This window comes from Mobula hypostoma, chromosome X1, assembly GCF_963921235.1.
Source record: "Mobula hypostoma chromosome X1, sMobHyp1.1, whole genome shotgun sequence".
Classification (NCBI taxonomy): domain Eukaryota; kingdom Metazoa; phylum Chordata; class Chondrichthyes; order Myliobatiformes; family Myliobatidae; genus Mobula; species Mobula hypostoma.
The window spans coordinates 25,812,860-25,825,541 of NC_086128.1; the positions used below are offsets into that span (position 1 = coordinate 25,812,860).

The following is a 12,682-nucleotide window of genomic DNA, read 5'->3' on the forward strand; positions in this document are numbered from 1 at the left end:
CTCAGGAACTGGAACTCTACTGTTGTACTGACGTACAGCTTCTTGGGCTTTTGTCTCTGCAGCTCTTGCCCAAGTACACAGCGCAGACCATCAGCAAAGCTGTCAACAAGAAGCGAAAGAAGCCTGCCAGCAAGAAGGTTGAGCCCAGTCGCGAGAAGCCGGGCATCGAGAGCCAGCGTAAGGACAGACTCGTCGTCACCAAGTAGGTGAAGTGAACGGAGCACTGAGGACGTGTGACTGATGCAAGCAATCCGTTTACATACACTCAGTGGCCACCTGTGCACTGCTCATTAATGCGAATATCCAATCAGCCAATCATGTGGCAGCAACTCAAAGCATGCAGACATGGCCAAGAGGTCCAGTTGTTGTTCAGACTAAATATCAGAATGGGGAAGTAATGTGATCTAAGTGACTTTAACTGTGGAATGATTGTTGGTGACAGGTTGGTAGTTTGAGTATCTCAGAAACTGCTGATCTTCTGGGATTTTCACAACACTCCAGAGTTTACAGAGAATAGAGAGGAAAAACAACAAAAAAAATCCGGTGAGCGGCAGTTCTGTGGGTGAAAGCGCCTTGTTACTGACAGAGGTCAGAGGAGAATGGCCAGATTGGTTCAAGCTGACAGGAAGGTGACAGTAACTCAAATAACCAGACGTTACAACAGGGGTGTGCAAAAGAGCATCTCTGAACGCACAACACATTGAACCTTGAAGTGGATGGGCTACAGCAGCAAAAGACCGGGAACATACAGAAATACACTCAGTGGCCACTTTATTAGACACAGGAGGTCCCTGCTAAAGTGTCCACTGAGCGTAGATCAGCAATGACCCACGGTGAAACCATGGCACAAGTTGTTTCGGGCACAGGGCCACACGTGAAGCATGAGACCATCACCGGGCAGTTACCAGGTGCACTTCCCGGTTGCAGAAGGTGGCGATGCATCAAACGACGGGCACAAATTCCCAGTTTAGTCTGCGGTATCGTCATCTAAGCATATTGGTGTCAGAGGGAGCTTGAGGTCTTAGCTGACATGCGGAATCTACGCAAACTTCTGAGGAAGTAGTGGCAGAGTTGTGCCTTCTTTGTGATAGCACTGAAATGCTGGTCCCAGGACAGATCCTCTGATATGGTAATACCAAGGGAATTCAAAGCTTCTGGCCCTCTCCACCTCTGATCCCCTGATGAGGAGTAGGTCATGGAAGGAGGTGGAGGCTTTGGAGAGGTTCACCAGGATCTTGTCCGGATTAGAAGGTGCAAGATACAAGGAAAGGCTGGACAAGCTTGGGTTGCTTCCTTTGGAGTGTTGGAGGCTGAGGAGAGATCTGATCGGTTATAAGATTATGAGAGGCGTAGGTAGGCTAGACTGTCAAAACTGTCTAATACTGGAGGTCACGCATTTAAGGTGAGAGGGGTGAATTCTAAAGAGAGGTGTGGGACAATTTTTTTCCCCAGTGTGATAGGTGCTTGGAACAGGGGTGGTGGTGGAAGTAGACATGATAGTGAAGTTTAATATACTTTAGATAAACACGTGGATGTGCAGGGAGTGGAGGGATATGGATCACGTGTAGGCAGAAGAGATTAGTTTAATATAATACCATGGTCGACACAGACATTGTGGGCCAAAGGGCCTGTTCTGTACCGTGCAGTGTACCAAGAACATCAAGGCATCAGTGATAACGTGGCAAAGTGACTACATTAGAGTCAAAAACGTCAGAAATACAACAGAAGAATTCATGTGGAAATAAGCCACACAGCTCAAATGGGATTGTGCTGCAGATATTTCAGTGGCAGTGGAAACTGTTGGCGGGAACTCTGGTCATGGACAGAGTCACAGTGTGGGATGGACTGTTTCACCGTCAGGTGGGCAAGGCGGTGAGGGATGGGGAAAACACGGATGCCACCAAGGGAGGGAGGGGCACCGTCAACTTGGCATCTGCACCTGGGCCACAAATCAAGATGGTTCTGGTAACATTTGTCACAGCAGGGTTCCTGCTCTTTTGTTTTTTTTTTAGTTTTGTATATAAGCATGTCTTTCAGTTTTAATTCCTGAAATATTTAGTTATTGATCATATCATATACCCATGTTAACAAAGATTTGGTAAGCTAAATTTAGATACTCTTATTGTAAAAGGTTACTTATTTTGAGTGACGGGGCGAAATTAGACAGATTCTTCAGCTATGAATCAGTCTATCCATCTGAGTCTGATGTGGATTGACCCTAGCATTCCGTGTTATTCTGTATTGGTATTGGCACCTTCATCTGATTGCTGAGCCAACCTGTACACTCGGGATCCAGGCAAACAGAGCTTTGGAAAAATTTCATGCAACACCATAAAAAAAACACCATAACATATTTAAGATACTTAGAAATTCGATGGGAGTTTGATTTGGAAAAGTAACATCAAATCTGTTTGTGTTTCAGCATGGATAAACATCACCTTACCCTCACTGAGTACTGCAAGACCATCAACCATGTGCGACAGCTGATTGTCTTCGACCACATCATACTACCTGTGGAATACCTCACCAGTCAACTGGAACTGCGGCTCACCAAGTAATGTCCAAGGCTGAGCACATTCTGCGGCTTTGTTACTCTTGCTTAAATTTGGGAGTTAGCAGCAGGCTGGGTAGATTCACTTCTGAGTAAAGAAGGCTAAGAGTAGACCTGAATGAAGCTGATAAGTTATCTTGGGATCAAATATCAGTTGATATTTGCCTGCCTTATTCTCTGCATATGGCTAGACATCTGCAGAGGGCCTTCCAAAGGGCTTTCAGATGCTTGACTTTGGAAATTTGTCCTCCGATCCATCACACTGAGCACACAATGCAGCATCTGTTTTGTACAGGTTTATTCAGCACAGAAACAGACCCTTCAGCCCGACTGTTCCATGCCAACCAATATCCCCATTTAAGATAATCCCATTTCCCAGACTTTGGCCCATATTCTTCTGAACCTTTCCTATCCATGTACTTGTCCAGGTGTCTTTTAAATGTTCCAACCACTTCCTCTGTCAGCTTGGTCCATACACAGACCACCCTCTGGGTGAAGAAGTTGCCCCTCAGGTCCCTATTAAACCTCTTCCCTCTTATCTTGAACTTGTGCCATCTACTTCCTGATTCCCCAACCAGGGGTAAAACACTTTCCTCACCAAAAGCTTTCCTCACCACCCTGTCCACCCTTGCAAGGTGTCAGGCCCTGATGGTGTACCTGGTAGGGCTGTGAAAACCTGTGCCAACCAACTAGCTGGAGTGTTCAAGAACACCTTCAATCTCTCAGTTCTGCATTCAGAGGTTCCCTCCCATTTCAAAAGGATGACAATCATACCAGTGCCCAAGAAGAACAGGGCGAGCTGCCTCAATGATTGTCACCCAGTGGCACTCACATCTACTGTGATGAAGTGCTTTGAGGTTGGTCATGGCTAGAATCAACTCCTGCCTAAGCAGAGACCTGGACCCTCTGCATTTAGGTCTACAGCGGATTCAATCCCACTGGCTCTCCCCTCAGCCTTGGGTCACCTGGGCAATAGTAATCCCTACATCAGGCCGCTGTTTATTGACTGCAGCTCAGCGTTCAACACCATCATCCCATCAGTACCAACCAACAAGCTCCAAACCCTGGGCCTCTGTACCTCCCTCTGCAACTGGATCCTTGGCATCCCCTCGGGAGACCACAGTCTGTGTGGATGAGAAATTACATCTCCTCTTCGCTGACAATCAACACCGGCACATTTCAAGGACGTGTGCTTATCCCACTGTTCTACTCTCTCTATAAATCTCCCACACCTATAACTGTGCGGCTAGACAGAGCTCAAACGCCATCTATAAATTCGCTGATGACATGACTATTGTTGGCAGAATTTCAGATGGAGATGAGGAGGCGTACAGGAGTGAGATAGATCAGCTGGTTGAGTGTCTCACAACAACAACCTCACACTCAATGTGAGTCAGATCAAGGAACTGATTGTGGACTTCAGGAAGGGGAAATCAAGGGAACACACACCAGTCCTCATCGAGGGGTCAGAATTGGAGAGGATGAGCAGTTTCAAGTTCCTGGGTGTCAACATCTCTGAAGATCTACATATGAAGAAGGCATGCCAGTGGCTACATTTCTTTGGGAGTTTGAGGAGATTTGGTATGTCTCCGGAGATGTACAGTGGAGAGCATTCTGACTGGTTGCATCACAGCCTGGTGTGGAGGCTCCATTGCAGAGGATCAGAAAAATCTGCAGAGTGTTGTAGATTCCACCAGCTCCATCACGGACGCAACCTTCCCCGCCATCGAGGACACCTTCAAAAAACGATGCCTCCAGAAAACGGCATCCATCATTAAAGACCCCCACCGCCCTGGATGTACCTTCTTTCATTACTACCATGAGGGAGGAGGTACAGGAGCCTGAAGGCACACACTCAACTTTTTAGGAGTTTTTTCCCCTCCACCATCAGTTTTCTGAATGGTCCATGAACATTACCTCACTATTTTGCTCTGCTTTTGCACTAATTTTTTCATTGCTTATTGTAATTTATAGATTTTCATGTACTACACTGTACTGCTGCCATAAAACAACAAATTTCATGACAAATGTCAATGACAATAAACGTGATTCTATCAGAAATATAACTTCCCCCGCCACTCTTTCCGACCTGTACCCTGGAACATATAGCCCCCAATCCTATCCCTCCCTCAGCTATGTTTTGTAATAGCTATCAAACCCAATCCTATGTAGCTATCCATACTCCGAGTTCATCCACCTTTCCTGTCAGGCTGTTGCATTGAAATTGGTGCAGTTCAATCCGATGGGCATTCTGCACTCCCTGTTGTGCTCCTGTATGTCTTGCCTTGTTCTGAATTTCAGTCCTATTCATTTCAGTGGTTTATTTTCACTCTCAACCACATTCTCCTGTCTCACCCCCGTAACCTTTGGCACACTGATTAAACAAGAACCATGCAACCCCCACCTTAAATACACCCAGTGCAAAGCCAAATGTGGCGATGTTCCACTGATTCACCACCCTCTGGCTAAAGATGTTTTTCCTCATCTCCAGTCTAAATGGACACCCCTCTATTCTGAGGCTGTGCCCTCTGGTCCTGGACTCCCCCACTATAGGAAGCATCCTCTCCACACCTATTCTGTCTAGGCCTATCAATATTCAATAGGTTGCAGTGAGATCTCCCTCATTCTCCTAAACTCCAGTGAGTACAGGCCCAGAGCCATCAAAAACTCCTCATATGTTAACCCTTTCATTCCAGGGATGATTCTCGTGAACCTCCTCTAGACCCTTTCCAATGCCAGCACATCTTTTCTTAGATAAGGAGTCCAAAACAGCTCACACTACTCCAAATGTGGTCTGACCAAATAGGTTTCAATGAAATGTCTCTCCCCATCCTATTCTTCTAAACTCCAGTGACTATAGGCCCAGAGCCATCAAATGCTCCTCATACATTAACCTTTATATTCCCATGATGATTCTCGTGAACCTTCTCTGGACCCTCTCCAATGCCAATCCTTTCTTAGATTTGGGGCCCAAAACTGCTGACAATACTCTAAGTGTGGTCTGACCAATGCTTTATAAAGTCCCAGGATTACATCCTTGCTTTTGTATTCTAGTCCTCTCAAAAGGAATGCTAACATTGCATTTGCCATCTTCACCACCGACTCAACCTGCAAGTTAACCTTTAGGGAATCCTGCATGAGGACTTCCAAGTTCCTTAACACCTCTGATTTTAGAATTTCTCCCCATTTAGAAAATAGTCAATGCCTTTATTCCTTCTGCCAAAGTGCATGACCATATACTTCCCTGTATTATATTCTATCTGCCCCTTCTTTGCCCATTCTCCCAATCTGACTATGTCCTTCTGCAGACACCCTGCTTTCTCAACACTACCTGACCCTCCATCTATCTTCATATCATCTGCAAACTTGGCCACAAAGCCATCAATCCCTTCATCCAAATCCTAACATACAATGTGAAAAGAAGTGGGGAACACCACTAGTCACTGTCAGCCAACCAGAAAAGGCCCCCTTTATTCCCACTTTTTGTCTCCTGCCAGTCAGCCAATCTTCTATCCATGCTAGTATCTTCCCTGTAATACCATGGACTCTTATCTTCTTAAGCAGCCTCATGAGTGGCACCTTGTCAAAAGGCTTCTGAAAATCCAAGTAAACAACACCCACCAATTCCCCTTTGTCCATTCTGCTTGTTATTTCTTCAAAGAATTCCAACAGATTTGTCAGGCAAGATTGCCCCTTGAGGAAGCTTTTCTGACTTTGGCCTATTTTATCGTGTGCCTCCAAGTGCCCCCGAAACCTCATCCTTAATAATCGACTCCAACGTCTTCCCAACCACCAGGGTCAGGCTAACTGGCCTATAATTTCCTTTCTTTTGCCTCCTTCTCTTCTTAAAGAGTGGAGTAACATTTGCAATTTTCCAGTCCTCAGGAACCATTCCAGAATCTAGTGATTATTGAAAGATTATTACTAATGCTTCCACAATCTCTTCAGCCACCTCTTTCAGAACTCTGGGGTGTAGGTGATCTGGTCCAGGTGATTTATCTACCTTCAGACCTCTCAGCTTCCCAGGCACCTTCTCCCTAGTAATAGCAACTGCACTCACTTCTGTGTCCTGACACTCTCATATTTCTGACACACTGCTAGTGTCTTGCACAGAGAAGACTGACGCAAAATATTTATTCAGTTCCTCCACCATTTCTTTGTCCCCCTTTACTATCTTTCCAGCATCATTTTCCAGTGGTCCAATATCCACTCTCTATTATATATCTGAAAAAAACTTTTTGTTCCTCTTTTATATTATTGGCTAGCTTTCCTTTATATTTCATCTTTTCTCTTTATCCATTTTTAGTTGCCTTCTGTTGGTTCATAAAAGCTTCCCAATCCTTTACCTTCCCACTCATTTTTGCTATATTATATGCCCTCTCTTTTGCTTTTATGCTGTCTTTGACTTTCTTCATCTTTGGGATGTATCTTTCCTGCGCCTTCCAAATTTCCCCCAGAAACACCAACCATTGCTCTTCTGTTGTCATCCCTGCTAGTGTACCCTTCCAATCAACTTTGGCCAGCTCCCCTCTCATGCTTCTGTAATTACCTTTATTCCACTGTAATACAGAAACATTCAATTTTATCTTCTCTTTCTCAAACCGCACAGAGAATTCTATCACATTATGATCACTATCTCCTAAGGGTTCCTTTACCTTAAGCTTCCTAATCAAATTTGGGTCATTACATAACACCCGATCCAGAACTGCCATTCTCTTAGTAGGTTCAACCACAAGCTGCTCTAAAAACCCACCTTGTAGGCATTCTACAAATTCCCTCTGTTGGGAAACTGTACCTGGGAAATAATGAAGTCTTTATTCCCACAGGGGGCCTTCAGGAAGGAGAGTCTAGGAGAATCTCACTCTTCTGCCACAATGTTTTATACTTCTTCAACACAAAGATAACAATAAATGATTAAATACAAGAGATTCTGCAGATCATAAACACAAAAGAATTTGCAGATGCTGGAGATCCAAAGCAACACATGTGAAATGCTGGAGAACTCAGCAGGTCAGGCAGCATCTATGGAAATGAATAGATAGTTGACATTTCGGGCTGAGGCCCTACTTCAGGACTGAGAAGGAAGGGGGAAGATGTTAGAATAAAAAGTTGGGGGGGGTGGGTTCTGCAGATGCTGGAGATCTGGAGCAGGAAGGGGGAAGATGTCAGAATAAAAAGGTGGGGGAGTGGGTTCTGCAGATGCTGTGGAAGATGTCAGAATAAAAAGGTGGGGGGGTGGGTTCTGCAGATGCTGGAGATCTGGAGCAGGAAGGGGGAAGATGTCAGAATAAAAAGGTGGGGGGGTGGATTCTGCAGATGCTGGAGATCTGGAGCAACTCACAAAATACTGGAGGAAATCAGCAGGTCAGGCAGCATCTATGGGAAGGGATAAACAGTCATTGTTTTGGGCTGAGACCCTTCATCAGGACTCAATTAAACAACAAAATACAGTTTCAATTGCTATAATCACCTACTTTAACATTTTGAATGTAGTCAGGTAAATTTGCAGAATTACATATTTACAATGGTAGCACATCCCAACTAGCAGAACCCCTTTGAATAATCAACACTGGTGTCTGTTCTTAAAGCCATACACCCACAATAGCAAACATGAGGAATTCTGCAGATGCTGGAAATTCAAGCAACACACATCAAAGTTGCTGGTGAACGCAGCAGGCCAGGCAGCATCTCTAGGAAGAGGTACAGTCGACGTTTCGGGCCGAGACCCTTCGTCAGGACTCCTTTCGTTACAGTGTTGAGGATGGTCCCATGAACATACAACTAACCAGAAGGTTAACTGACAAACAGATCCATCCTGAGCTGTGTATTAAATTGCAGGGTTACACCTTAAACTATGTGCTAAGAGCAGAAACATTCATCAATTGTTATGTGTATTGCTTCAGATTGATGTCTTTTCAATGCTTTCAGGGCTATTGTGCGACTGACTGGTTACAACCAGCAAATGCAGGAGATTGTGAAGCCGTCTGAGGTGCTGTCCAGTGTCAAGGCTTTCATTACGTTCATACACTCTGTTGCCCATTACGTGAACGTTGACGTGACCAGGATTTGCAAGGATGTCCTGCTGCAGCAGTCTCAAGCCGTTGATGCCAATGGGGAAATAACCCTGACGACAGTGTACACCAATTGGTAGGTGAAGAGCTCACTGACACTGCATCAGAAGCAAAGTGCGGGACAGAGGGACAGATATGACCTGACCCCCCCCCCCCGCCCGCCCCACTAGTAGCTGCTGCCATTGTTCTCGGTGGCAGAGGTCACGGGATTGAGGGATGTAATTCAACCAGCCTAACTGCAATGTATTTTAGAGTTCAGAGACGGGCCATGTGCTGGTAGATGGAGGGAGTGTTTCAGGTGGTGGATGGGGTCCTGATTGAGCAGGCCGCTTGGTCCCAGATGGTGTCTTTCCCCTCTCGCCTTAAACTTGAGCCCTCAAGTTTCTAATACAGTGGATTCCATTTAATTGGGACACATCCGGACCAGTATGTTTTAGCCCAATAAGCAGCTGCCCCAATTAACCAAAGTTTCATGGAAATAGTTAAAAAGGTTTAAAAAAAAGACAAGCTACCATTTAACTGAGTAAAAAATTATGTATTTAAATGAAATACAGAACACTACCAATACTACTACAGCACTACAAAACTGTGTATTAGTTCCTAATAGTTATTGACAGAGGAATTTATCCAGTGTACACTGCCCCATTCTTTTGATTGACTGTAAACAAACAAAATCAGCACAGACCCAGTAATGAAATCGTTTCATTTTCACTCCCAGCTGTTTCTGCCATCTCCAAGCCTGAATGCTTGAAACTACAATGAGAAAAGCAGTTCTGAATTGTCTTAATGTTTATTTCTCACCAACTATCAGTGCCAAAAATCACTACTATCTTCTACATTCTCCCCGTGAAATGCATGGATTTCCTCCAAGTGCTCCAGTTTCCTCCCACAGTCCAAAGACACACTGGGTAGGTGAATTGGTCATTGTAAATTGTCCCGTGATTAGGATAGGGTTAATGGGGTTTGTCGGGGGTTGTTGAGGCGGTGTGACTCAAAGGGTCAAAAGGGCCGACTCCGTAGTGTATCACTAAATAAATAAAAAAAACAAACGCACACAACTGGCGCTGTTTAAAAACTGTTAACTCTAAGCACGGTGTAGTGTCTATAGGTCACGCAAATGACACTAGTTAGAAACGGTTCAACAGCAGTCTCCTGTTCCAATTATGCAACACAGTGTCCCAAATAAATAGAGGAAATCCCGGTATTTTCTTCATTAGTTTTCGTTCTTTAAGGGTTGTTCCAAATAAGCGGCTGCCACAATTAACCAATAGCCTAATTAACCAGAATCCACTGTACCTACTGTTACGACAAGGCTGCTCTGAGAATGGAGGAGTAACACCTCATATTCTGTCTGGGTAGCGTCCAACCTGAGAGCGCGAACATCGATTTCTCAAACTTCTGGTCATTTCTCAAACCCTTCCCCGTTATCCCTTTTCCATTACCCATTCTGGCTCTCTTCTCACCTGTCCATCACACTCTCTGGTGTCCCTCCTCCTTCCCTTTCTCCCATGGTCCACTCTCCTCTCCTATCAGATTCCTTCCTCTCCAGCTGTTTACCTTTTCCACCTATCATCTCCCAACTTCTCACTTCATCCCTCCTCCCCCACCCACTCACCTGGTCTCACCTATCACCTGCCAGCTTGTACTCCTTCTTATTCTGGTTTCTGCCTCATTCCTTTCCAGTCCTGATGAAGGGTCTTGGCCCGAAACATCAACTGTTTATTCTGCTCCATAGATGTTTCCTGATCTGCTGAGTTCCTCCAGCACATTTTGTGTTGTTCAGACTCCCCTACCCTAGGGAGAGTCTGTGCCCATCCACCTTATCTATGTCCCTCGTGATTTTAAAGTCACCCCTCAGCTTCCTGTCTCTTGGGAAAACAGTCAGGCCCTCTAGTCCAGGCAGAATCCTCATAAATGTCTTCTGCACCCTGGCTAGCTTGACAATATTTTCCCTGTAACAGGGTGACCAAAACTGTACAAGCGTGGTCTAACCATCAACTTACAGAACTGTAACAGAATAACTCTTAAACTTGATGCCCTGACTAATGAAGGCCTACATGCTAAATGCCTTCATTACCAGCCTGTCTCCTTTCAGTGAAATGTGTGCTTGTACTCCCAGGTCTCTCTGTTCTATAACGCTCAACAGTGCCCTGCCATTCACTGTATTCATCTTACCCTGATTTGACTGTCCAAAATTCATCACTGCCCACTTATCTAAGTCAAAATCTATTTGCTGTTCCTCAGCCTATCTGACCAACTGATTAATATCTCTCTGTAATTCATTGTAACCTGCTTCACTATCAAAAAACTAATTTAATATCATCAGCAAACTTGTTAATTGTGCCTTGTACATCCATATCAATACCATTTACATAAACAATAAATAACAGAGTTCCCAACACTAATCCCTGGGGCACTCCACAAGTCACAGGCATCCAGATGGAGAATCAACCTTCAGCCATCACCCTTTGCTTCCCACACAAAATGCTGGAGGAACTCAGCAGGCCAGGCGGCATCTATGGAAAAGAGTCAACAGTTGACGAGACTCTTCATCAGTCCATCTCTTCTCACTGAAGCCCTTGAACCAAAGCCTTGGGGCTAAGAGGAAAATTGGATCCGCCATGATGAAATGGCAGAGCAGATAGCTAATCAACTATTAACTAACAATTTGTAAATGTGCCTCTTTTAGAATCCTGTTATGTGAAACTCAGTAGCGAATCCTGAAACCCACCTCCTTTAAACTCTCATGCCTCTTGCTCCATGTCACGGCTCCTGGTAAAATTTATTTCTGAGATGACTCTTCTTTCTAGGTACTTGGAAAGTCTTCTGAGGCAGACCAGTAATGGGGTAATCATTCACTCCCCTGCCATCAAATCATTTGTGACAATGCCGATTGAGAATCTACAGATGTTCAATGCTGAAGAATATTCTGATGTTTCAGGTTGGTGAACTGATTCAAATCAATACCTGTTGATGGGTTACTGTTCTGAGTTTTAGTGTTTTCAACAGTGCAAATTGTCTAAGTCAGCACAAGAGTTCAGGGAGTTTCAAGTTTAAATTGAATATGAGCTCACAGTGAGTTCCTGCAGGTTTTGTTGGATTAGTGCAATACCTCTTTCAAATCTGGCCTGTCCATAAAATTGGCTGTGCTCTGATATCACCGTGAGTTTTTGTTGATTACACCTTCCAGTTGCTTTTTTTTCCCGTTTGTGCTGTTCTAGAAAATGTGAGTGTACTTTTTTTCCATAATTAAATTGATCAAGAAGCTTCCAACTGTACAGCAATGAAAATGGTAAATTGCTTTGCAAGATTTTTCCAGTTAACCAAATCAAAATGGTGGCCTACACAGATGCCCTGTTCAGTCTGAGAACAATTTTCAGCTCAGAGTTAGCACATGACTCTATGACACAATGTGACTACAAAGGATATCGATAGGTTCTGCAAGTGGGCAAAAATGTGGCAAGTGGAGTGCAGTCACTGACCACCGTACAGTGCACTCTGATGAGAAAGTGTAACATAATCATAGAGTCACAGAGCACTATAGCAAGAAACAGGCCCTTCGGTCCATCTAATCAATTCTGAATTATTATTCTGCCTGGTTCTGCAACTGGACCATACCCATCCATGTACCTATCCAAACTTCTCTTAAATGTTGAAGTTGAACCCACATACACTACTTCCATTAGCATCTTGTTCCACACTCTCACCGCTCTCTGAGTGAAGAAGATCCCCCTCAGGTTCCCTTTAAATATTTTACCTTTAACCTATCACCCCTAGTTCTAGTCTCACCCAATGTGAATGGAAAAAGCCTGCTTGCATTTTACCTTGTAACTTTCCCCTCAAATCTCCCCTCTTTCAAAATCAATTCATAGCTTGAGGTGAGTTTGTTCCTTTATTGGAAATGAAATCACCACGGCCTCACTGATACCAAAGGCTGATTATCAAATATGCCCTCTGCTAGGTGTTTAGCTTATAACTTCTTCATCTGCAAGTCCCTGGATTTGTAGTTATTCCGTTCACATGTTGCTGTGCCAGCACCGTCACTGTGTGTACGAGAGGA

General features: G+C 44.4%; 1 protein-coding gene across 1 annotated transcript in view; it reads left to right on the top strand.

The window, feature by feature from the left end:
- The window catches only part of LOC134340473 (nck-associated protein 1-like), a 111,461-nt gene that overhangs the window by 67,207 nt on the left and 31,572 nt on the right, over positions 1-12,682 (top strand). Inside the window, exons 19-22 of the mRNA XM_063037780.1 lie at positions 63-202; positions 2,423-2,554; positions 8,480-8,698; positions 11,433-11,563. Coding sequence (XP_062893850.1) covers positions 63-202; positions 2,423-2,554; positions 8,480-8,698; positions 11,433-11,563 — 622 coding nt within the window. The remainder of the gene's footprint in view (positions 1-62; positions 203-2,422; positions 2,555-8,479; positions 8,699-11,432; positions 11,564-12,682) is intronic.